Source organism: Chroicocephalus ridibundus, chromosome 1 (assembly GCF_963924245.1).
Source record: "Chroicocephalus ridibundus chromosome 1, bChrRid1.1, whole genome shotgun sequence".
Classification (NCBI taxonomy): domain Eukaryota; kingdom Metazoa; phylum Chordata; class Aves; order Charadriiformes; family Laridae; genus Chroicocephalus; species Chroicocephalus ridibundus.
Genome location: NC_086284.1, coordinates 49,305,506 through 49,329,575, shown reverse-complemented (window position 1 = coordinate 49,329,575; position 24,070 = coordinate 49,305,506). Strand labels below are relative to the sequence as shown.

Sequence of the window (24,070 nt, the reverse complement as noted above, 5' to 3'; positions counted from 1 at the left end):
GCAAATTAAGCTAATGTAACACGCTTGTAAAAAAAATAATCAGCATACTTGGTGATGAATTCCTTTTCTGTATTTTCACATCAGAAATAATATATTAAGTAAAAAAGCATAAATTAGAAATATAGCATCCCTAGACTGTGTTCTGTTGTTGAACGATTCTTCAGCATTTCAAAATTAAATCCACAAGCCCATTGAGCAAAATCTACGTGATGGTATTGGGTTTACCTGTGCTGATATCCCAGCCTAAATGATACATATCAGGAAATGGTGACACACTGCATTTTCTTCCTTTTTCCCCCCCTTCTTTCACTAGTCCTCAAAGAGCTGTCAAACAGCCAGACAAAATTACAAGATGTCCCTAGAATGAGAGTCAGGGTCTTTATAGTACAAACTGTTCAATATGTGATTTGTGTTCACTACAGTAACTGTATTGTTCCTTGCATCACAGTAGGAAGGAATACACTGAATTTAACTATCAGGGGAGTTAAATCTTCCTTTTTTAAGAGCCCCAGTTCTAGTTCCTTAACTTCTTTGTTTGCGTGGAAGGGATGAGTTATGTATGTGACAGGCAAAGAAGTCATCTTTCCATACATGTTTTGAACATTTCTGAACTGATTTAATTATCCTATTCCTTCAGAAATTCATAAGGTATATGGTAATTATTACATGTTTCACATCACTCTTGAATATTGTTTAGCAATGTTAGGAGCAATTTTTTATAATCTTGTATTTTCCAGAATGTGTCTTTTTTCCAGGGAAAGTATAACAGACTGATAACCTGATCCTGTAAGGTGTTACACAGCCCAGATACACTTTTCTGCATACTTGTTTTTGGATTTTTTCACCACAGAGAAAGTATCTCCTCAGATGAACATCCAGTGCTCCATTTACATTTCAGGCAAGACGAAGGTAAGCTTATTAAGTTGGAAAGCAAACTAAAGCTAAGCGATCACATTTTGGAAGAGTTTTTCTGGCTATTTTTGCCCTGACCAAGCTAGACACATGCACAACACATGTCACAGGGTAGAGTATATTGATGGTGTAAGTGCCTAAAGTTTCTTGCTATAATGAAAAGTGGCGTAGGAATCTCACCTCTTTATTCCTATGAAGTATGGGCCTATCTGTGATTGGTTTGTTGTTAAGCTTGTTATTTAACTCATTGTATTTAGCTGCAGAATCTAGCGCTGAGTCAGGTTGACATTTCAAATCATCTAGTTAAATCAGGGTTGAGGTCAGGGCGAAATTGCACACTCAACTAATATGGGTATTTAGACGCAGCATGCCCAAAAATAACACTGTTTATCTTCTAGAAAGTTGTATAGACAAAAATACTTCCCTCTCGTGTCCTAGTGTAGAGAAGAGTGTCCCTTGGATTTTAATAACTGGGTAGAGTATTGTGGTTGAAATATACACAAATAGATATAACCACATCTTTAAAAAAAATAAGTAGAGAACAAAAAACTATGAAGCTACATCAAAAATATTTCCTAAGCATCAGTTTCTAGTCTTGCCAACTGAAAGCGTGAGGAAACTCAGAACCTTTTCAAATAAATGCATAGACTGGCAGCTTGACAAGACACTAAGTTAAAAGTGAGACACAGCGCAGCCTGAGAACTGCCTATCTGACTAAGTCCCTCCTTTCAGTTCATATCACTCACTCCTTTACTTGCTATGGTGTGATTTGTTTATACAGCAAACTACTCAACAACTCTGTAGAACCTATTCCATAAAACCTGAAAGAATAACCTGCAAAGACCATTCATTAAAGTAGGCTTTCATTAATTAAATTGGGATTACAGCTTCAGGTAGGGGGTATACCTTTTGTCAAGTGTAAGGTAACACTGCATATCGAAGCACGTTCTTTGCCCTGCCATTCTTGTATTATTGTTCTCTATTTTGATTTTCAAAGATAATCAGAATACTGCACATCAGAAGCTGTATGTCTGCAAAATGCTAATTAATTTTTGTGTTGAATAGTCATTTTGAGTCTCAAAATTTTATGCTGTTTGGATTTTCTTTTATTCTCAGCCAATTTATGGGCTTGGCCTTCAAGGCCACGCAGAACTTTCAGAATGCACAAATTTCAACCGCGCTCCAATGTCCTACTGCAAACGTAAGAAAATGAGAGATCAAAGACCCTGTGCCCAGTCATACCCACACCAAGGCTCAGGTGTGCATAAGCTTAAGGACTGGGACATTGGCCATAGTTAACATAAAGTACCAGGCTGTGACTGCTATTTTCCCTATTAGTAAGGCTCAATAGAAGATTTCTCCTCTCCCTTCCAAGTCATCAGCCTTGACTCTGGTAATTCATGACCACTATACAGCAATACCACACCTTAGATATAGGACTGTCTTTAAACAGTCCTGTCTACATTAATACTTAAACCCACGTAGATGGGTGGGTTAGTACTGAAGAGACGTTCTCCTAATTCAAAAAGGTCCTTCATTCAAGCATGATATATTATGGGTTTTGTTGTCATATTTCTTGAAAATACATTTTGACCTAAGAAAAATATATTGTTTCCTTTATTTCAATGATTTCCTGTTACCAACAGACCTGGTGTTTAGTTAGTTCTATTAAATATCCCCATATTACATTTTTCACTCAGATTTGCAATACATGTGCTTGTAGAGAGAGAATCCAGGTGGAGCAAGAGTATTGCAAGCGAAATGGTTTTAAAAATAGTTTGTACCTGGTCAAATCGTCAGAAAGCCATGTTGCAGTTTCAGTGATTGGGATAAGAGATGATGGATGGGTTCAGATTCATCCCATGTCATTTTAGGAACTTAACAAGGCACTTGAGTGAAGAGCGTAATGATTTCCTTACAGCCTCAGAAAGAAATAAGCTCCCTGAGAGCATGGTGCATCTAATATGCAGGGAAATGCCTTTCCTCTATTGATTATATACGAATTTTGGCTTAACTGCTCTTCTGAATTTCATGCCTCAGCAGCATCTCTAGAGCTACCCAGGGTATGTCTTGTGCTCTCCACCCTGTGCACTAGAGCTGGGCTGTGTGGGCTTCTGTTTGTGGGATCCTGGAAGCAGAATCTGGAAGGGGGCTGGCATGATTCCAGAGACCAGTGTGAGGTTTCTAAACATCCCTGAAATTTCTTGCATAAAGATGGTTTCTTCCCCCCCATCCTCGCCCCCAAGAAATGACACTTTAGACATTATGGTTCTCAATTAATTGTCCACAGTACCTGGTCTTTCTTTCACTGTCACTGGAGTAGTTTATTTCTGGGAGATTATATGGAGCCCTTGGAGGATTTTCATACGCTTGCTCAGTTATCCTAAGAAAAACCCAAAAAGCAACACAAGAAAACAAGCACTTTTTAGAAATCATTTTCAGCTACACAGCTTTCAGTTACACTTACAGCCATAAGTGTAGAAGCTCAGGCTAGTAACAGTAGGTTAAAAAAAATTTATCTTTTTCTCACTGTTGTTAAACTGTTGCTTGTGAAATTTAACAGAATTACTGACCTCTGGTTTATGCTGGTAGATATATTTATATCAGAAACTTCATATAATGTTAATCAAACTCTAGTTACCTCAAAGCGCCCACTGAGCTTTTCAACAGTGCAGCATTGTCTCAGTGGTTGATAGCATTCTGCATTTCCTTGGCAGTACTCTATAAAGTTTTATTCTTGTTTTTACTATATTTTAGTTCCAAATTTTCTTTTCTGGGGGGATATACTACAGTGATGTTTTTCTTAGAAATGACGAGCTAAACAGATACATAGAATCTTATTTCAAAAAGCAGGATTACGAGTCAAGCAAAAGAAACTTTGTCTCCTGCAGTTTTCCCTGCCGCAAACATGACATGCAACCAAACATAAAAATAAACCTTGTCAGACAAATTATAGGATTTCAGGATTAAATGCTAATAACGTTTTTGATGATTTTATAAAGCAGCTCAGACAAAGGCTGCTCTTGTTTGGTTCTGCCAAAGGTTATATTCTGAAACAACTTGATGATTATAAGCCTTAACTCTGGATGTTTGGTCTGCAGCTTGATTTATTTCAGTGAGCTTGCCAAGGTCTGAAGCTTTGCTAAACGAAGCTTGCTCAGTGCTGGGCGCTGTTTTATATGCAGAGCATGCTGCATGAAGCAGCACCCTCTATTGTGCTTGATTCCTAATCTGGCAGGCCCCCTTTCAGAACTAAAAGAGCAAGTCATTCACCATACATATTCACTATATACTTCTCTGGTCAGACTGTCAACTGAGACTGCTAGGATAAAAATATTCTATATTAAAAAAGAGCGGAAGTACTTGTGTATACAGATAGCTCAGTTCTTCCTCTTCATTTAGATATACAACTAAATGGAAGACTCAAAAAGACACTATCAGAATGGTGCCTGAAAACATAATAATAATTTCTGTTTAATTGACCAAAATCTTAGTTTTTGCAAATCATGAAACCCAGTAGCAGTGAATCTTTTAAACTATGACAGCATTTAGTTATATTTCTTTGAGATGCTAACGGTTGAGTTCACAAAACACCTAGATAAGCACAAAAATACTTATGAGGATCTTGTCATCAGACATTTTCATCACTACAAGAGATTTTGTTTGAGTCATTACTTATTATCACAATACATGCAGCTATATTGTTGTATTTGTTTAATCAGGCACATTTTAGAAATAATATAGATACCTTAAGTTATGCAAATTCTGCTTGCTTGTATTAGGAATTCACATTTTCTGGAACCACATTGAACAACTACAACTCTTGATATAAGCTCTTTAAATTTTATAGAGAAGTATGAATTGAGTCTCACCGCTTTTTATTTTGATCATCAGGAGACTTTACTTCAGTGTGATCACCAAGGTCCCCATCTCTGTGAAAGAGAGAAAGACCTCAGAATTAATCAAATTATTTGATTCAACCTAAACATATTAAATCAGTTTAATTATTTATGTTGAAGAAGAAAAAAATCATTCGCATTTTACAAGGAAGATTCTTGACTACACTGTATGTATCACAATTGTTTCATAAGTGTTTAGTTAGTTATGAAGTAAGAGTTATCAGTTCAATATTTTTCATTTTCTCTCCATTGTGACACTACAAAAGAATGACAAACTACTCAAAAATGCTAAGTTTATTATGGTATTGTAGGATAATTCATGTTGTAATTCAGGGACATCAGGAGGTCTCTAGTCTAACCTTTTGCTCAAAGTAGAGGCAGCTCTGAGGTCAGACCAGGTTGCTCAGGACTTTTTCTAGTTGGGTCTTGAAAACCTCCAAGGATGGAGATGGCACAACCTCTCCAGGGAACCTGTTCCACTGCTGGACAGTCCTCCTTATATCCAGTCTGAATCTCTCTTGTTTCAGTTTATGACCGCTGTGTCACACCATGTTGCCATGCTACATGTGAAGGGCCTGCCTACATCTTCTAAACAGACTATGGCTCTATCATTTTAACTTGATAACATAATTTCATTCAGTACAGGCACCAGCACTACAAGCTACAGAAATGGCTGCCAAAGTTTGTTATTTGCTTTGTCGTTATATCCAGCCCAGATTCCTCTTACAACTGTTGTTATCGAGGCTGTATACATTCTCTAGGACCATATGACCACATTTATACTAGTAACTCATAAATCACTGGCTGTGAAAAAGCTAATTTCATGTAATAAATTTAATATATTAACATATGTCATCTATATAATATATGAACAAAATTTTACATTACTATTTTGTATTAATTCATCTGTCATTAAAAATAATAATGTTATCCATTGAGGTATTGTTTAAAATTAGAAAAGGCCATACTGGTTCTCATTTGAAAATGAATAATGATACTAAGAACAAACAGGATTTTTTAAATTTTACTTATGATACTCCTCTTTAAAGGACAATTTTTATTTTGAGGGAGCATTTCACATTAATTTAAAGCATTTTGATGGTCATGCACTGACTATTTAGAGTTACAAAAAGATAAAATCAAATACTACCAGTGTTTCTTCCACACTGAATTATTTATATTTACTAGCCTGTATTTAATGAGGAACTTAAAAAAGTTAAAATTCTATGGTTGAAATCAAATAAAAATATTAATTTCGACTCCTCTAATGATTTTTACAGAGAAGAACCTATTAATACTAATATCCAACCAACCGCAAACATTTTTTAAGTATATAAGGGAAAGATTATGACAGCCTTGCCTCTTATTTTTCTGACCATCAGTATTTATTTCAGTAAAATTCTCAAGGTCTTTTCCTCTGAAACAATAAACAAATATTCCCCCTACCTGGGAAGAGGTAAAGTGTAGTAAAAGAAAGAAATCTATTTATGCACACATTTAAAAGGAAAAAAGTAAACTGTTAGTTAAGTTTATGTTCAAAATTTGCGAACACTTATGTTATTGACCATAATAAGAAAATATGTTTAAAATTTTCCATTAGCAAGGAAAGGTTTTGTACAATTAAATAAAAAATATTATCTAGTACATCCAAGAAAATAAAAAGACTTTGTTTAATCATATCAATGCTGTAGTTTGATTGTTCTTTGACAGTGAAGATAGTGAAGGAGAAACATAAACTTTCTAAAAACTTAGTATTAATTTACAGGCTCCCAGCAGCTTAATCCTTGTTTGCATCATTAATTTGCAAAAAAAAAAAAGTTTTTATTTAAACTAAGAGACTTAAGACAACACCTAAAAATATGTCCAAATGTCCACATATTTTTGTTTCTGGGATGACAAGTGTCATCATAGTTAGCAATTAAAGCATTGTTTATGTCTGTACTTCTACTGAAAATGTAAGCATCCAAAGATTCCCAAAGTTTACATATAAGAAAATGTTTTGTTTTGTTTTTATTTATTTCAAAAATACAATTAAACTCATGGCTAGTTTTTCCCCTGGATTTTTAAAAATTATTAAAATGGTTCAGTGAATTAGAGAACAGAATGACCTATGAAAAGCACTCAAACTAATCTAAAAATCCCTGATTCTCTTTTGGTAGAAGCAGAGAACAAAGGCAAAAGGCTAAGTTTGCTCTGTGAAACTGGTAACTTGGTCACTTCAATCCATAATAGGTTTATTAATCTTAAAACTTTGGATGCCTCCTAAATTTCAGAAGTGTCTCAAAGTCGTGGGCTCTATCTTAACAAATTCTCTGTGAATTAAAATTTGCAAAACAATCATACTCAACTTACATGTTAGTGTTAAGTATACATATATATATAAATATATAAGTATGCATATATGTGAGATTCTCTACTGCAAAATAGATGATCACATGTTGGCAACATTTATGTGCCGCTACTGTTTAGAACATCATTCTTGAAGTTATCTGTAGAGTTTCGGTGTTAGGTGTGACAAATGTTACATAGCTCTTACTAGCACAGTAAGTTTCTCCCTTTCTGTACGTTGAACGGCTGCTTACAGACCACAAGAAACTTGGCCTAAAATGCAGTGAACTGGTGTGCTGTTCAAAAATGTAAGTTCAAGCTGTTCTTTATGGATCACTGCCCTTGCTGATTGAAATGCTTTGTTACACCTTGTTGGGGGAACACTTATCATCCATTAGTTCTACAATATTTTCTTTAATGCCCCTTCTTTAACTATATTAAAATATTTCTTTAATAGTTATATTAAGGAAGCATATAAAGCATGTATGACAGCTTGCCATAGATACTAAGTGTTCAGCTGATAGTGCGTGTGTCAGTTAATTGATCTGTAGTTTGCATTCATCATTCTGTATAAGGAATGCTATTTATTAATCTATAAACATTTTACAGATTTGCAACATTACCTTTCCTGACATTCTCATAGTTACAAACTACTCACTGCCTTAGAAAAGCAGGGCCTGAGAAGCTTTGAAGACTTACTCCTTGTCACTTGTGAAAGAACTTGAATTCACTTTGATGAGGTTATCAAGATCTTGGTTCCTTTAGAGATAGAACAAAAACCAGATCAAATCACAATTAGTATAGCCAGCTGTCAATTAGCCAAATTAAATGCTCACTTAAAAAGAAATTATAATTAACACATTCTTTGTAAAAGACAAGATTAAACTGATGAAAAGTTCAAAGCATACATCATTTTAGTAATGCAAAGATATTCACAGACACAGACATATAGCCCCCCATATGCACATAAGCACACACTCTTCCTGGAATAAGAGGACCAAATTATATTTTGGAAACAACAAGTTATACCTAATACTTATGTCAAAAAAGGATAATTCCCACTGAACATGCATCGTGGACAACTCCAAAGAGTGCCTGACATCTAATATGCTATGATATCTTTACCAAGAATCTTTACCAGATAATACAACCAGCCAAGTATTCCTGATATGTGCATAAATAATTTCTTACTTAAAAAGTAGTTATGGACTAAGTCTTTCTAGCTAAATCAGTCAAAAAGTTCATTAGTCAATTTGGTAGGCTATCTGGGCCAGCTCCTTCCCAATTAAAATCTCCCTTCTCACAAGAAATTTCATGATTAAACTGCAGGATGCTGAGAACTAGTTACACCCGCTGATTCTTGAACTTCCATAAAAGAGATAGGGTGTGATTTACTATTATTATTACCTGATGTAAGGAAAAAAATAATCTTCCTTGAATTAGATCTTCTTGTTTAATTGATTTTCTTTTTGAATAAAATAACATAACATTAAACATAATATATATTAATGTAACATAACTATTAAAAATAGAAATGTAAGTTTATGTCTGTTATACTCTTGGAATGCAACATTTAGTAGCATCAAGTCAAAACATGCCGTGTTGCTTTGACTGCCTTTTATTTCTCTTCAAAGGTTTGCACTAGTGTTAATATTTCTATAAAACATCTGGAAATGCATTTTCCAACTGCAAACTCGTCAACTGAAAAACTTTCAGCAGCTTTACCTAAAAGGTTACCATCTAGTAACCTTAACTCACTACAAAAAATTAAAAGATTTACTCTTAAAAAGAAAACAATGGGAAGAGAGTGATGCCCTGTGATGGTATGACAGTTCTCCCCTGCATGACCTGTTCTATAGCCTGGTAGTCAACAACGTTCTGTATGTCTCGTTACTGACAGTTCATTCTGAATGGTTCTGTCACGAAACGACATCTCAGTGAAAGATAGAGACAGCCTTTTCACATTTCTTCCTGGTCATGTTTCTCAGCTTTGGGGCTCCCTTTGACGAGATTATCAAGATCTCTGTTTGTTTAGGAAGGAAACAAAACCAGTTCAATGCAAGGAATGTCTGTTGCCAGTTAGCTAGAATTCCACACCAGTCACTAATAAATGGGTAATCTACATATGATATACTTTTGCAAATTCTCTTCATATTATTACAGATTTCACATTTTTCAGAATTTTTCTCCAGAAGCTGGAGTCTTGCGGTTATCAAAAATATCTTTTCCTTTATTAACTGGATGGTAAATTGCTTCCTCAGTACCTAGCAACAGTACTTAGTTGTTGCTGCAACCTCAGTACAGCAGCAACACTAAAATGGTAACAAGGCGAATTAGATCTCAGGTTAACTTTATTAACTTATATGTTGGCAATGTTTATGAAGAAAAAAACCTCCAGCTGTGCACGTGTGTGGCTTGAGTAAAATATACATTATTATTCTTGTCTGCTGCATCCTCCATTCCTTTATGTTCTTAGAGTTATTTAAAACAGGAATCTCGGGTCTTCCATAAGGCCCACTGAAGCTATGCAATTGCAGTTACCTCAATTATGACCTTTATATGCTAGCAACCCTCACGTATATATCAGCCTCTGTGTGGCATATCCACCCAAAACATAGAGAGCAGGAGATTTGGGACTCCTGCTCATTCTGGCTGCAATCATGGGATTATATGCAGTTTACTCAGCGGGGTTATCAGTATGCTTTCTGCTTACTTCTGCTGAATTTCACAGTGTGGAGCAACAGAAAGGCTGTGACAGTAGCAAAGCTGTGCCCTGCAGGCCAGTACGCTCCTAGGTCTGATTTTCAATGGAATATAAACATTTGGGAAACCAAATTCTAATATGTTTTTTGTGAGACTTAGCTCAGTAAAACAGATACATTTGGAATTTTTACTCAAGGTACAGATATAAAATATTGTATTCGCTTTTTTTTAATTTTCACTTTCATATTTTTTAATAGTTCCTGGGGGTTCTTCTTTCAGAATCCCATAAATTAATTCAAGACACCTTCCTATAAAAATAATCAAATACTTTGCAGATAAAATATGGTCCCACCACAAGGCCCAAATACTAGAACTTCTTGTCTTGATCGTTGTAAGAAATGTGAGAATATCTTAGTGTTTTCGTATCAAATGCTTCATAATTGAATTAATATTACTACAGAAATTGATTGTAGAACACTGGAAAGTTATAACACTTATATACTTCTTCTTGTCGTAGGTAAGATTTTTCTGTCAACAGGGAATGAAGAAACACCCTCAAGATCAGCAGGAAAGATTTTGGCTTTAAAATGTAATATTTTTAAGTTTTTACATGTATTTTAACACTCTGCCCAGGTAACTTCAGATTTGCTTTACCTTAAATTGCTTCATTCACTGTGGACAGTTTTCAAACCAAAAAAAAGAGGAGTTATCTCAAATAGTTCAACCTTGACCTACTGCCTATTTGAAAATCGTGAAAAAAAGAATAGATTTACAAACTTCCAATAATTTAAGAATCATTCCTTCAGAAATGTGTTTACTGGCCCATATTAATCCTTGGCGCAACTCGAGGGATAGATGAGTTAGTTCCCATCTGTAGACTTTAAATCATCATGACTTTGCAGCCAACAGCATTATTTTACTTCCTCGTACATTATTTTCAGCACTTTGAGTATCACAGTGCACTGACTGGCTTGCGAGGAAGATTTTACTTGCTGTCCAAAGGGATAGCAGCAAAAGTAATAAAAGTCTAGGCTGTATGTACACACCCTGTCAACTAGCAGCCTGATTTATAGAATGCCAACACCGAAGAGTCCTAATAAGTGAACAGAAACAGTTGTAGCTGCAGATTACAGCACAAAAATACACGCTGACTGACCTGTTCAGCCACGCTTTATGGTTCCTATGGAACAAAACTTCTGTAAAACATAACCCTTAGAAGAGATTAATTTATTGCACCAGTAATACTTCTCAAACTTTCAGCCTCATGAAACACCTGCTTGACACGACCATAGCAAGTAATCGAGGCTGATGTCTTGCCTGTTCTTTGCCTTGAGGTGGCTGGCTAGTGCAAAGGAGAGGTCATAGCATATGCAACTTCAAGTTACTGGTTCAAGCATAGTTCAGGTTATTAGCAACTACAGCTAAAGTCTCAGAGCTGTTATTTATAAAAGGATAAAATATAAAGTAGGGCAAGCTGCAGGACATAGTGGATAAATCAGAATTTATCTGATTAGGTTCAGGGCATACTTTTGCTGAGTTTTTTCATCTCTCGTCGTTAGCAAAGCTTCATTTACCATAGAGTCATGGAGTTTATCATTTACTTCAGCAATAGCACACAGTGGGCACCAGTATTGACGTTACAATATAAGCCAGTCTCACATTAAAAATGCAATACAGAGTCTAAACAGAATTTCAATTTAGGTTTCTTTTGAAAGTTGTTAGCATGCTAAAAATCAGCAATGCAACTTACACCTTTTCTAATACTTCTAAAAGAGATGTCAAGTATTGAAGCAGAGAAGGGACTAACCTGTATATTCATACATTAAAGAAGCTCATTGAATATCAGAATATCACATGCAGTGAAAGGCTGTTGTTGAGAAGTCTTTCCAGTTACGGGTATGACTGCCATTTGAAAAAATAAACCTTTTTGGTGTCCAAGGCTTGCTGAATTGAATTCATTCTTCTTAAATTTGTCAACAACTTTAAAAAATATAGAAGATGATGGAAAACAGCAGCATAAAACTTCTACACAAAGCAGTTTAGACAAACTTGGGGAAATATATTTCAAAGATGGTAGGTGAGTTGTAATGGATGATGACATTTTTCATAGGTCATTCCAACGGATGCCACCTCCAAGCATCGTATTTTCAGAGACAGCCATTACATCACTGTGAACATTCTGCCTAGGGTGAGTATTTTTCTAAACGGATGAGAAAGAGGTAGGTCAGACAGCCTGCCAGGAGGAAGAATATATTGTTTGCTCATAAATTCAAGAAGATTAAATATTTTAATACAGCCTCAGGACATGACTGAAATTTTTTTAGGACCACCTAACTCAGGATAACAAATATAAAATTCTGTGTTCTGTATAAAAATACTTGGAACAGCAGTAGAGACGATATTGTATCACATTTTGTACAAAAGGATGAAGTATTGACAAAATTAATGAATTTATTATAAAATAAAAACATTAAGATTTAGATTAAGACCTAGGTGTGCTTGTTATCATGATTGAAGTATGGAAGACCATTCCATCAATTCATTTACTTTTCTCTTTGTATATGACTGCCTCCAGAAAAAAAGTCTATTCTGCCTTTAACATCCCCTTGCAGAAAAATGCTTGAAATAGCACTATGCATCTACAAAGAAAGCCCCACTTTGGAGGGCAGAAAAACTTATGTGCAACTGGGCCACTGTGGGCCTCATGCTATAAAGCTGTTAACCATGAACTTTGCTGCTGCTGCCTATTTTGCCTCTGGCTGCTTGTGTAAAATAGGATTAGAAATTTGACAACTAATGAAGAGAGTCCAGCAGAATAAAAGGCTAGCAAAGAAGATAAGTAAAGTTGGTTTAGAAAAAGCTACCAAGGCAGGCTGCACACACAACTTACGGTTTAGTTTAACCATATATTAGACCTCTATGCCTTTCAGACACAAACAAAAAGGGAAATTATTTAGGGCTTGTGTCACAAGCTGTCCAGAAATTAGCTAAATTTCAAAAGCTTAATATCTCTGACCCTGAATCAATATCAGCAAAAGTTCCTCCATTTACAAAAAAATTCTCTTTTGGGTTATCTAATTTTATTAATGTTAGGTATCTAATGTCTTCCTTAATTTAATGTATAAAAAACCTATAGACATATTCAGTAACTAATCTTTAAAGGTATAAAAATGAATGTATGATGTAATCACAAAGTATGATTTCTTTCATTTTATGCTCTTAGAGAAATTGAGCTGCCTACATTTTGCTTTGACTTTTGGTCTGCATTTGATTTCTAACTGAGTTCACTTGAGATAAAGCTCTAATACTTTTCAGTCCTTCTGCTCTGTCAGACATGTTTGCACATCTCACTTATTTCAGTGGATAATAGTTCTGTAATTCTGGTTTAACTGGTGACAAGTCAGATCACCATCAAAAAGGAAAACACAAATGAATCCCATCCAGACATTCAAGCAGAGCTAATAGTGGGGATGTTCTCTTGAAAACACTCGGATAAAGTTTCAAATGGCAGAGAAACAGGAAACACGTGATTCGTGCCTACAAAAGAGCTTTAGTGACGTCATTCGTTGTTTGATGAAAGCAATAAAAACCTTTCCAATGTTGGTATTTGCAATTGTGAAGGCAATGAAGAAAACAATCATGAAAAATAGACTTTAAAAATTTGATTATATTATTGTGATTGCTCTTATGCTGAAGCCAAATTGAAGTTGATCCTGGATGTCTGTGGAAAAGAGAGTAAGAAAAGAAATTTTAAACAGCCCCCAGCCATGCTCTGGAACCTCAAGTTATCAGGCAGGAGAGTATGTGACCACATGGATTTAAGGGATGGGCTGTTCAGTGGATGAGGAATTGGCTGAATGGTCACATCCGGAGGGAAGTGGTCAATGGCTTAATGTCCCTATGGAGATCAGGAAAAAGTATTGCCTTTCAGGGGTCTGTATTGGGGCCAGTACTGTTCAATATCTTCATCAATGACACAGACAGTGGGATTGAGTGCACCCTCAGCAAGTTTGCAGACGACACCAAGCTGGGTGGTGCGGTTGAGATACCTGAGGGATGGGATACCATCCAGAGGGACCTGGACAGGCTCGAGAAGTGGGCCCATGTGAACCTCATGAGGTTCAACAAGGCGAAGGGCAAGGTCCTGCACCTGGGTCGGGGCAACCCCCGGTATCAATACAGGATGGGGGATGAAGGGATTGAGAGCAGCCCTGCTGAAAAGGACTTGGGCATACTGGTGGATGAAAAGCTGGACATGAGTCAGCAATCTGCACTCACAGCCCAGAAGGCCAACTGTATCCTGGGCCACATCAAAAGAAGTGTGGTCAGCAGATCGAGGAGGTGATTCTGCCTCTCTACTCTGCTCTGGTGACATCCCACCTGGAATACTGCATCCAGCTCTGTAGTCCTCAGCACAGGAAAGACAGAAACCTGTTGTAACAGGTCCAGAGGAGGGACACAAAAATGATGAGGGAGATGGAACACCTCTCCTATGAAGAATGGCTGAGAGAGTTGGGGTTGTTCAGCCTGGAGAAGAGAAAGCTCCAAGGACACCTTATTGCGGCCTTCCAGTACTTAAAGGGGACTTATAAGAAAGATGAGGACAGACTTTTTAGCAGGGTCTGTTACGATAGGACAAGGGGTAATGGTTTTAAACTAAAAGAGGGAAGATTTAGACTAGATATAAGGAAGAAATTTTTTATGATGAGGGTGGTGAAACACTGGAACAGATTGCCCAGAGAGGTGGTAGATGCGTCATTGCTGGAAACATTGGACGGGGCTCTGAGCAACCTGATCTAGTTGCAGATGTCCCTGCTCATTGCAGGGTGTTGGACTAGATGACCTCTAAAGGTCTCTTCCAACCCAAACTATGATTCTATGATTCTATGATTCTATGATTCTATGATTCTATGATTCTATGATTCTATGATTCTATGATTCTAATATATTAAGTCCATTAGGCATCTCACTGCATAAAGCTTAACATCATGGGCCTGTCTGAATTTTGATCTGCCATCCATGGCTGTTTTAGACTTTGTCATGTATAACTGAGAATGAATAAAGAAGTTCTTTGAGAAAAGAAGGTATTTGTTCTGAAGCAGAGTGCATTTCCTTCCACACCGCTATGCCCACTAATCAGTGCCAGGAGTCCGCATTCATCAATAATAGCCGAGGATGAGGGAACAGAAGAGCTCTGCAGTCAACTGTGAAAGCCAATTTATACTGTGCCAAAACCAGTGTAATGCTTAGCCCAGAGGATTTTGGAGTTAAATGCAGAGGAAGAAGCTGTTGATCAGGATGTTTTATAGGAGGTGGACTGGGAAAGATCACCGAAGAAAGGGCAACAACTTACTCAGTTTTGCTTGGAGGATATGTCTGACCCTGTAAACACTGTATTAACTTTTCAGTTAGGAATAATGGGCTTGGATCTCTTCACATAAACTCTGCAACAGCAAATCATTTATATCAACATGCAGAAAAGCTGTAAACTAGCATTCCACTGAATGCCAAATCTGTCAGAATTGGAGGGCAGAAGGTCCCTGTCACTAGAAAGTGAATTAATATTTTTGCCTTCTGCTGAAATGCAAAAATGTATCATCAAAAATGACTGTATTAATTTGTACTATCAAAAACAGTTTAGAAAGTTTAAAGCCACTTCACTTTACCATAAGGAAAAAATTGTCATTGCAGACAAAGCAAGATCTGTCTGCAGTTATGACTACTGAATTATGGGTATGCCTACGTGAGTTCTATTTTAGTATCCTTGTTTCCAACATTTTTTGAGTGACACAAGTTTCCTCCACAACATTTTAGAGGTCTCCTGAAGGTCTCTCTAAAAAGTGAAAGCAAATAAAAAAGACATCACAATGAAAGAAGAGTCACACAGGAATACCTCGTGTGGGAGTTATACCTTCTTATTATGGTCATCTAAACTTTAGTCCAACCCAAGATAATTCTCTAGGATGTTTCTAGTGGCTGTTTGGAATTGTCCAGGTCTCTCCATAGACCAGATTTCTCTTTTTCATGTAACGGGAACACATAATTGGCTTATGTCTCAAAATGCACCTACATTTTCTCCCAGTTTTGTGCTCTTTGCAGCTCTATAACAATACAAGTTTTATCAATAAATGTTCATTTAGGATACTTGACACGATGGTCTTAATTCCAAGCCAATACCAATTTACTCATATTTTTTAAATAATTTGAAAAAAATCTGTATATTATTTTTTCCACTCTACAAAGTTGCCAAATATTGGTAGACACAGAAAAATGCGTCCTTGTTGCAAGAGATAATTTAAGCGCAGGTAATTGATGGGTTGTTCTTTCATGATCTTTTATAATGAAAACCAGCAACACCATCTCTGGAAACATTCAATGTCAGGTTGGACAGGGCTCTGAGCAACCTGGTCTAGTTGAAGATGTCCCTGCTCATTGCAGGGGGTTTGGACTAGATGACCTTTAAAGGTCCCTTCCAACCCAAAGTATTCTATGATTCTATGATTTTGGGTCAAATAGGAATAACATTAAAAAGGAGCATAATACAAACATATTTACAGCATTGTCTAAATTTACTACTGTCTGACAGGAGTAATTATAGTGGATTACCCTGTACAATATTGGAAAACCCTCTACAGATTAATATTCAGTTTACTGCACTTTATAGAAAATAAAATGCTGAAGAGCCAAGAATATAGTATCTGCCTAATTATGTCAGAAAAATATTCTAGTTCCTTGTTTCTCTTCCCTAGAAATTGCCTCTCTCACCCACATACATACAAAGACACAGCTGAGACATTTTCTTCAACTTAACTCTGCTGTAGACAGCATGCCAAAAAGAAATGCTTATGTAAAAGTTTCTAAAATATGCCATGCTCCTACAGACTAATAGTCATTCACTAGTAGCAGACAATCTCACTATGGATGCTTTAAGAGCTGAGTGAGTTCTCTCTCTAAGTTCTTACATAGCCCCTGTTACTATCACCTCAAAAGCTTCTCATCAAGTATACCCAACACAAATTCTGATATACCTATGCAAAATAAAAGACAAATTCACTATTCCTACAATTTATGAAACGTCGGAAATAATGGCTTTCTGATTATTCTGCAGCTTTTGGTGGTAATACCTTTGTTACTGAACTGGTATATGTGGCCCACTGTGCCAAATACCGCTACTTTCTGTATAGATCATATGCAAGGAAGCAGCGCAGTTAAATACAAGTTAACACCATATAAAAGCATTTTACAGAAATACACATTTTTGTTTCCTAACTATAATCATTGATGAAAGATTGACTAAAGCTGTGGTAAACACCCTCAGGATGTTTGAAGTGGTTTAACAAGACTGCCCACAGAACATGGCTGTTTAAAAAGATGCAGTTTTTTAAACACCTGCATTTAGTAGTTGCTACAATTCTGTAATGGAAAAACACAGAGTAAGAATCTTGGATGTACTCTGAAATGGAAATAAAACACAAAAAGAACTTGATAAGCAATGAATAAAAGACTCATTGAGTAAATCAGAAAAATGTCTCCGTATGTCTGGAGTGCAGTGCTCATATGCTGCTGCATTTGTAATATTCCAAGAGACCTGATTTGAGGATAACCTATTACGCTCTGAAAAATACATCATTATTAGACAGTGGTTATCTTTACTTTTTCTGGATCCTAGCCTACTTATGTTGTCTAGGGTACCTATGGATGCCCTAACTAATCATGAGATGCCTATTCCATTCTGTGAATCATCTCCAAAAGGTGGAGGTCCATATGTCCACGTGTTCAGATATGCTATGTATATTATTGTGCACCTATATTTTAAGATGGATGCCACATCTAACTGCTGTACTTGAAAACAATGCAAAAATTGCTTTTTAAGTTAACAGAATCAGTCTTAGGCCTTGCACAGAACAGTACACAGTGAAGCTTACACTTTTAGCCAAAAGAGATAGTATCTGACATCCTTTTTGGGTAAATTCCTTCCAAAAGATTTTCCTTGGATCACTGACCAGTTTGATAGAAAACCAATCGCCATTTTCCACTTTTTTTATACTGAAATTAATTCATGATGCCTTTAACATCCTTATGAGAACCCTGAATGGGAGACAAATATCAATTAAATACGACTTTAAAAAGCATGTCCTGAAAATCTTTCCATTCTAAGTAAAAATAGAGGAAATTAAAGGATGTAAGATAAAATATAATTCTAACAAATGTTGGTGTTACTAGCAATACTTTTCATGTAACTGTTTACTTCCCTTGTATGGCACAATCATTTTTGCCAAAAGTGTAGTATTTATACGACATCTTTAATAGAAAAAAGGCACTTCTGCTGACAGCTGCTTAGTGCATTTTTGGCTAGCGTAAATTTAACGAAAATCTGTAGTTTTGTGAAGCTGACACATCAGCAGCAGATGGATGACATCTGAAGCACCAGCCAAATGTAAAGAAATTATAGCAGGAGTAGAGAGGGCTGAATTTTGCCCACTAAGATTACAGGCTACTTATAGTTTATATACTGACACAAATAGCTGTAGCAGTGCAACGTTGCCATAGAAACTTGTAGACCAGTGAAATATTCCTCCAGCTCTCCACCAATGGAAGGATGGGAATACAAAGCTTGATATGGTAATGAGAGCCACCCGGGGGATGATGAATGTGAACTGATTGAGGGTGGGGATTAAGTAAGACCTTAACAAGCCTTTAGGAGTGAAGAATGGCTGTGACTTCCCTAGTTAATACAGTGGCGTATTTAATTCTCTAAGATCTCCCATATTTGTCGGCCGGAAAACATTTCACTGAAACATTGCTTTTTTCCTAGGGATAACACTGTCAGACATCTTTTAGATGTTTTTCGTAATTATTTTGTACTATTTTTACATACTGGGGGCTTTGGGCGAGGGGGGAAATATATAGATATAATATATATAAAAACCTCAGAAAACTGTACATTATTAATCAAATTAAATAAAATGAGCTAATTTAAACTAATTTTTCTGTCTGCACCATTTAGTATTTCCTGGTAAAAACTGCAAAATGAGCTACCATAATTCTTGGTACATATCTAGAAATCAGTCTCTAATTCACTCACTTTTTAATTGCATATTCAAGCATTTTATTCTGGTCAAGGTCACAAAGTCAAATTTTTTGCACAGTTATTGATGACTGTTTTGAAAAATATAACATTTATGTTACTAAAGAACTTTACAATTCGGTGGATTTTCAGTAAAAACCCCTCCATTTCTATGTCTTTTCCACCGATAGCTTTCATGGTATTCTGTACACTTTCCAAGAAACATTTCTACATATGCCATCTAACTCATACCACGAGAACAAGTCCATCTGTTTAAACGTACTAATTTTGTCACACTAAATGGTGTATGTTGTTTTTTCACTATTTAAAATGTTAACACTGCAATCCACAAGTTGGAAATTTTTATGTTATCTAGTACTGTGTAGATACTACCTCTCCCACAATTTATTGAAGCCCAAAGAGAATAGACTACATAACCCACGCTTCTGTAATTCATCTGCTTCCAAGCATTTGCAGCAACTTTCTATATGCTGCTCTTTAAGATGCAGGCTAGGTGGACTGAAAGAATCAAAAATGAACCATCTGCGATAACTTAGCGAGTCAATGAAATGGAACTCAAAGTTTGTACTTCTAGACCAATTCTTGGGACTAGATAAATGCTGCATTTATCACACACCATGTCCAAATAAGCTGTCAAATATGGAAATCAAACAAACTGAGTACTTAATATCACATTTATCAATGTTTATCAAACCCCTGTTCTGATTCTATCTGCTTATGTTACCTTGCTGGAGCTTGGTCATCCACATCAGTCTTTGATTTCTGCGGGGTCACCTGTTCTGATGAAAAGGCAGCCCTGCAATATGGATGGTGAAAACATACTTAATGCATAAGAAGATATTTGGAAAAGCATTATATGATTTTACTGGGGTTATCATTTTAGATATTATATTTCTTACAAGTGTAATCACAGTGAGTTTGGATTTTCTTTGAGAAACTTTTTTCTGTTTTGTTTTTTTTTCTTTACATGGATTTATAATATTTAAATATATATTTATAATATATAAAGTTTTGTTTATATAAGAGACATATATGAAAATATAAATATATAAAGACCTATGTAACACTTTGGTTCACAATATTACTGCATGCATTGGGCCTTTTGAAAAATTAGTATTCCCAGACTAGCTGTTTTGCTAGTATGGCTATACTAATAAAGTAGAATTTCTTTACTTTTTAAAAAATATTTTAGTAATAAAGGAATTTTTAAATACTTTGCTACTACCTACTAAATAAATTTTACTTTTTTTAAAAAAACTAAATAAGTAAACAATTGCACTTTCCTATTTTTACTTATTTGTGTGATCAGTGAGGTTGGTCACTACACGAATACTAAAGTTATAACAAAGTACAAGAAAGGGAGAAGGTGGGTGATACAGTTGGATGTGAGAGTTACATGCTTCATTAGAGAATCTTTCTATTAGGATTGCAACTAAGCCATGACAAGTTTTGTAGCTGTCTTAATTAAAAGCCATGAAATTATAGGTTAGTTAAGTAATCTTTTCCTAATTCAGGCCATGTGAAATGTATATTTAGTTAATGAATTAATTTAATAAATTTATTTTCTAAAATTAGGGCAACCTTTGCAGACACTCAAATAAGTTTAAAGTACTTTACATCAATTCATCTTATGTTAATGCCTTTTATTACAAGCCTTTGCAAGTGCACAGCTTTTTAATTTACCACTTTCTTTTTCTTTACTTTGCTCATGCTCTCTTTTTCACTCTTTCTTTAGAGCACCAGTTTAATGTAAAGGAGAATTTGCATTAGCAACATATATAACTGTGGAACTAAAATTGTGAAGCGTTTTTTTTTTTCTGCAGTAACAGTTGATTTTTCAATTTTAATAAATATCCAATTAAATGTTGTCAGCTATGTGAAAGTACATTTCTGCAAGGAAGGAAGTCTTCTTCATGTGCTCCTGTGACATTGACTATGGAGGAAGCCTCCCAGGTAAATTTTAGAGTCTTTGTACTATAACTAAATGTAAAATAATAAGGTTTGTGCACGGGACTATGTTGCATTTCTAAATCTACTAAGAAGCAAAATAAGCAAGACATACGTCGTTGGAGCCTCTGAATTTTCTGAAGTGGTCCTAGAGAAAGAAAAGGATAAACATCTCAGAAACCAAGTAGCAAAATGCTAGTATTGAAGCACTTTGCAAGATTTTAGATCAATCAACAGCAATTAATTTTATTCTTCCTTCCTTCCAAGATGGTAGTTTTCTTTGTTTCTTAATGTGGAACACGGCATGTTTAACTCAAGTAGCATAATACTAAATTCTAATCATTTTCTTTGTATGTTACTAAGACAGTCATTCTTCGATTAACATTCTCCAGTCAATCACTCTGACCAATAGTGTTTCGTTTTGTTTTCAGCACACAATTCACAACCAAAAATTCCAATTGCAGTTAGCTGCTTACATTCTTAGCTTCAATTGCAATTTATTTTAAGTGCTCTGTAAAGTATGCTTAACCAGCTTGGAACTGAGGCAAAGCACTCCAGAAGTTTACATAATGCTTGACTATAGAAGGCTAGAATCAGGTCTCAGGATCAGAAAAAGTAAGTAAATAAAAAACCCTGACCAAAAACCCCCACAGAACCATGATTGCTGAACTCCCTTCCTAAGGAAAGCAGAACAAATGGCCATTCTCATATTTGAAGAAAAGACACAGCTCTTTGCTCCACCTGTCATTAAGACTGATAGTGACCTTATAAAACTGTGATTAGCATCTATGCATAGCACTTTATTTCCTGAAACTCACCGGCGAGTAAAAGGCTTTGCTTTGGTGACTATTATTAGTTATAGTAATATTCATAATTTGATATAGCTTTCACATCTTTAAAGCACTTTTAAAAGATAAACAAATTAATCATTTAATGCCCATCAGTGTTTAACCAGCTGTCCTTGGTGACAACATTGTTAGATGATCCAGGAAGGGTCATGAAAGCTTCATTAAAAATATGCCTGTATTTTGGTCTTCTCTGGACTATGAGATTAGGGGAGTAACTGGATAATTAGTGTTGAGAAGGACACAGGAATCCTGGCATTTTGTTGGAAGCTGGGCAGATGCATCCTATCCTATGCTTTCAAAATTACCATGATCATAGTGAGATATTGAAATGAAGCCAGATAAATTCATCACAGTTGAAATATCAAAAATATCTAGTAAGCACTAACTTAAAAGAAAATAAACTTTAGCATCTAGGAGCTATCTTTCTTCTGGGTGGTGAGTGACTTTGAATCTTGGCCAAAAAGATGGACAGTAGTAAACACAGAATAAGATTAAAAATAATTTCTAAACTTGGTTTTAAGGATTCATCTTAAAGTCTTCCATAAACTCCCTAGGCTATGGTCTACCAAGGAATTCTAGTGAACACAAGAATGTATCTGTTCATTTCTGTTTCATTTAATTTTCATCATTGATATGCATGAGACTCATATTGGAAGTTTCCCAGATTAAAATCAGGGAAGCACAAGACCATGCTGCAGCCAACAGGGGACTTAAGCAAAGAATATAATGAAACTTCATTCAGGAATATTTTAAACCATCCATATTCTGCTTTTAGATGAAAGCACAAGAAATGTTCCCTGTTCTCTTTCTGATTTGCCAGAAAGCAACCATAATTTTAGAAATAAACGTTAAATGTTCATCTGCAAGTAACTTTAGCCTGAGCTTTTCTGCTAAACTATTTCTTGGACACCTTACTGAGAGCTAACTAAGCAGATACTGAGGTTTTGTCCACATTGTTAACCCAAATGGCCCAGGGGTTAGCCACTGGCTGTCAGACCACATGGCACCTATAGATTCCTGTCCTTATGGCTAGTCATTCTGTAGCAGATTTGTCTTGTGGAGAGATAACTGGAACTGTCCAAAGAAAAACCATGAAGAAAGCATGCAATCACTGTAGAAAAATTTTCGGAGCACTTATGTAACCTCAAGTCACTGGCACTTCATATACTTGGACCTCAGTCAATGCTGGGCATCAAGCTGCTGAGAGACAAAAGAAGTATTTAGGCATGGGATACTTTCTCTTCCCATGCCATCTAACTCATCAAACTCAGTCCCTCAAAGAATTGTCCTGTTGGCTCACTCCTCAAATCAGGTCTAGACAAGATTTAGGAAATAACTAGTGATCATCAGTACTTACCGTTTTGTTTCCACTGTTTCTGTTATGGTCTTACTACTTGAAACCGGTGGAGGCATCCAAGATTGCCTGTCAGTGTCAACAAAAAAATTCTTGAGTATTAGTTTAATACTATGGGACTGAGCAGCACACTATGAATGTTAACAATGTCAGAATGTCAGAAGTGATGCAGAAATACTTGGAACTTTTCTTAAATTATTAGTATTTTTAAATACTACATACAAATAATTTTTAGACCTTGTTGGGTTTTTTTTTCAGACAAATGAATGCAACCAGATACAATGCTCAACGGAAACGGTGTCAAGTATCAACCCAAGAAACACATTCAGGCTGGTATTAGAGGTCACGTAAACATCACAAGCACTTTCAGTTCTTCTATATTTTTTTTTTCCCCCTCGAAACTATCAATCCAATTTGTGAGGAAAAAGCAATTGCACTTTAAACAGTGCAATTCAGTGATGACCTTTAACATCTTCAAAGAGCCTGAGGAGAACTAGTGGGCTGAAAACACCATAAACTTAAATTGAACAAGGAGGGCTGTTAATAACAAAATGGTGACATTTTAATTTCTACCTTCATAATTCTACTGATTACAATTTTTGTGCATGAAATATGGAAGAGAAAATCATAAATGGACAGGATTTGTGTGTGGGAGTGATGCATAAAAATACAGCTATTGCCAGCAGTACATTTTAAATTAAAACTGTAGTTCTTTCTACACCGGGTTTTTATTCTTGCCCAGGTAATATTATCTGGAATTCAGATTTTTAAAGCTAGCTGTGTATCATGCAGAAAACCTCGGTGTGGTTCTTATGTACTGCAATAGCACAGGGTCAAGTTTGGCATCAGAGATTTCAGCTGGTCGCAATTATGGTGAGCTGCAGTGCTTTAAATTTAGACACTGAAAAGGCGTACACCAGCTGAGTTAGGGGCTGCAGCGGAGTTAGCATCTGTTGTGCTATATCCACCAGGGTCACAAAACTGGCTCTAC

The 24,070-nt window shown here is 35.9% G+C and overlaps 1 protein-coding gene across 3 annotated transcripts in view; it reads right to left on the bottom strand.

The window, feature by feature from the left end:
• Positions 1-24,070, bottom strand: part of SCEL (sciellin) — a 77,700-nt gene that overhangs the window by 8,811 nt on the left and 44,819 nt on the right. For all 3 annotated transcript variants that reach the window (XM_063344344.1, XM_063344522.1, XM_063344431.1), the window contains 6 exons: positions 23,083-23,148; positions 20,993-21,025; positions 19,655-19,726; positions 7,839-7,898; positions 4,785-4,844; positions 3,206-3,295 (listed from right to left, as the gene is read on the bottom strand). In XM_063344344.1, the coding sequence (XP_063200414.1) occupies positions 3,206-3,295; positions 4,785-4,844; positions 7,839-7,898; positions 19,655-19,726; positions 20,993-21,025; positions 23,083-23,148 (381 nt within the window). The remainder of the gene's footprint in view (positions 1-3,205; positions 3,296-4,784; positions 4,845-7,838; positions 7,899-19,654; positions 19,727-20,992; positions 21,026-23,082; positions 23,149-24,070) is intronic.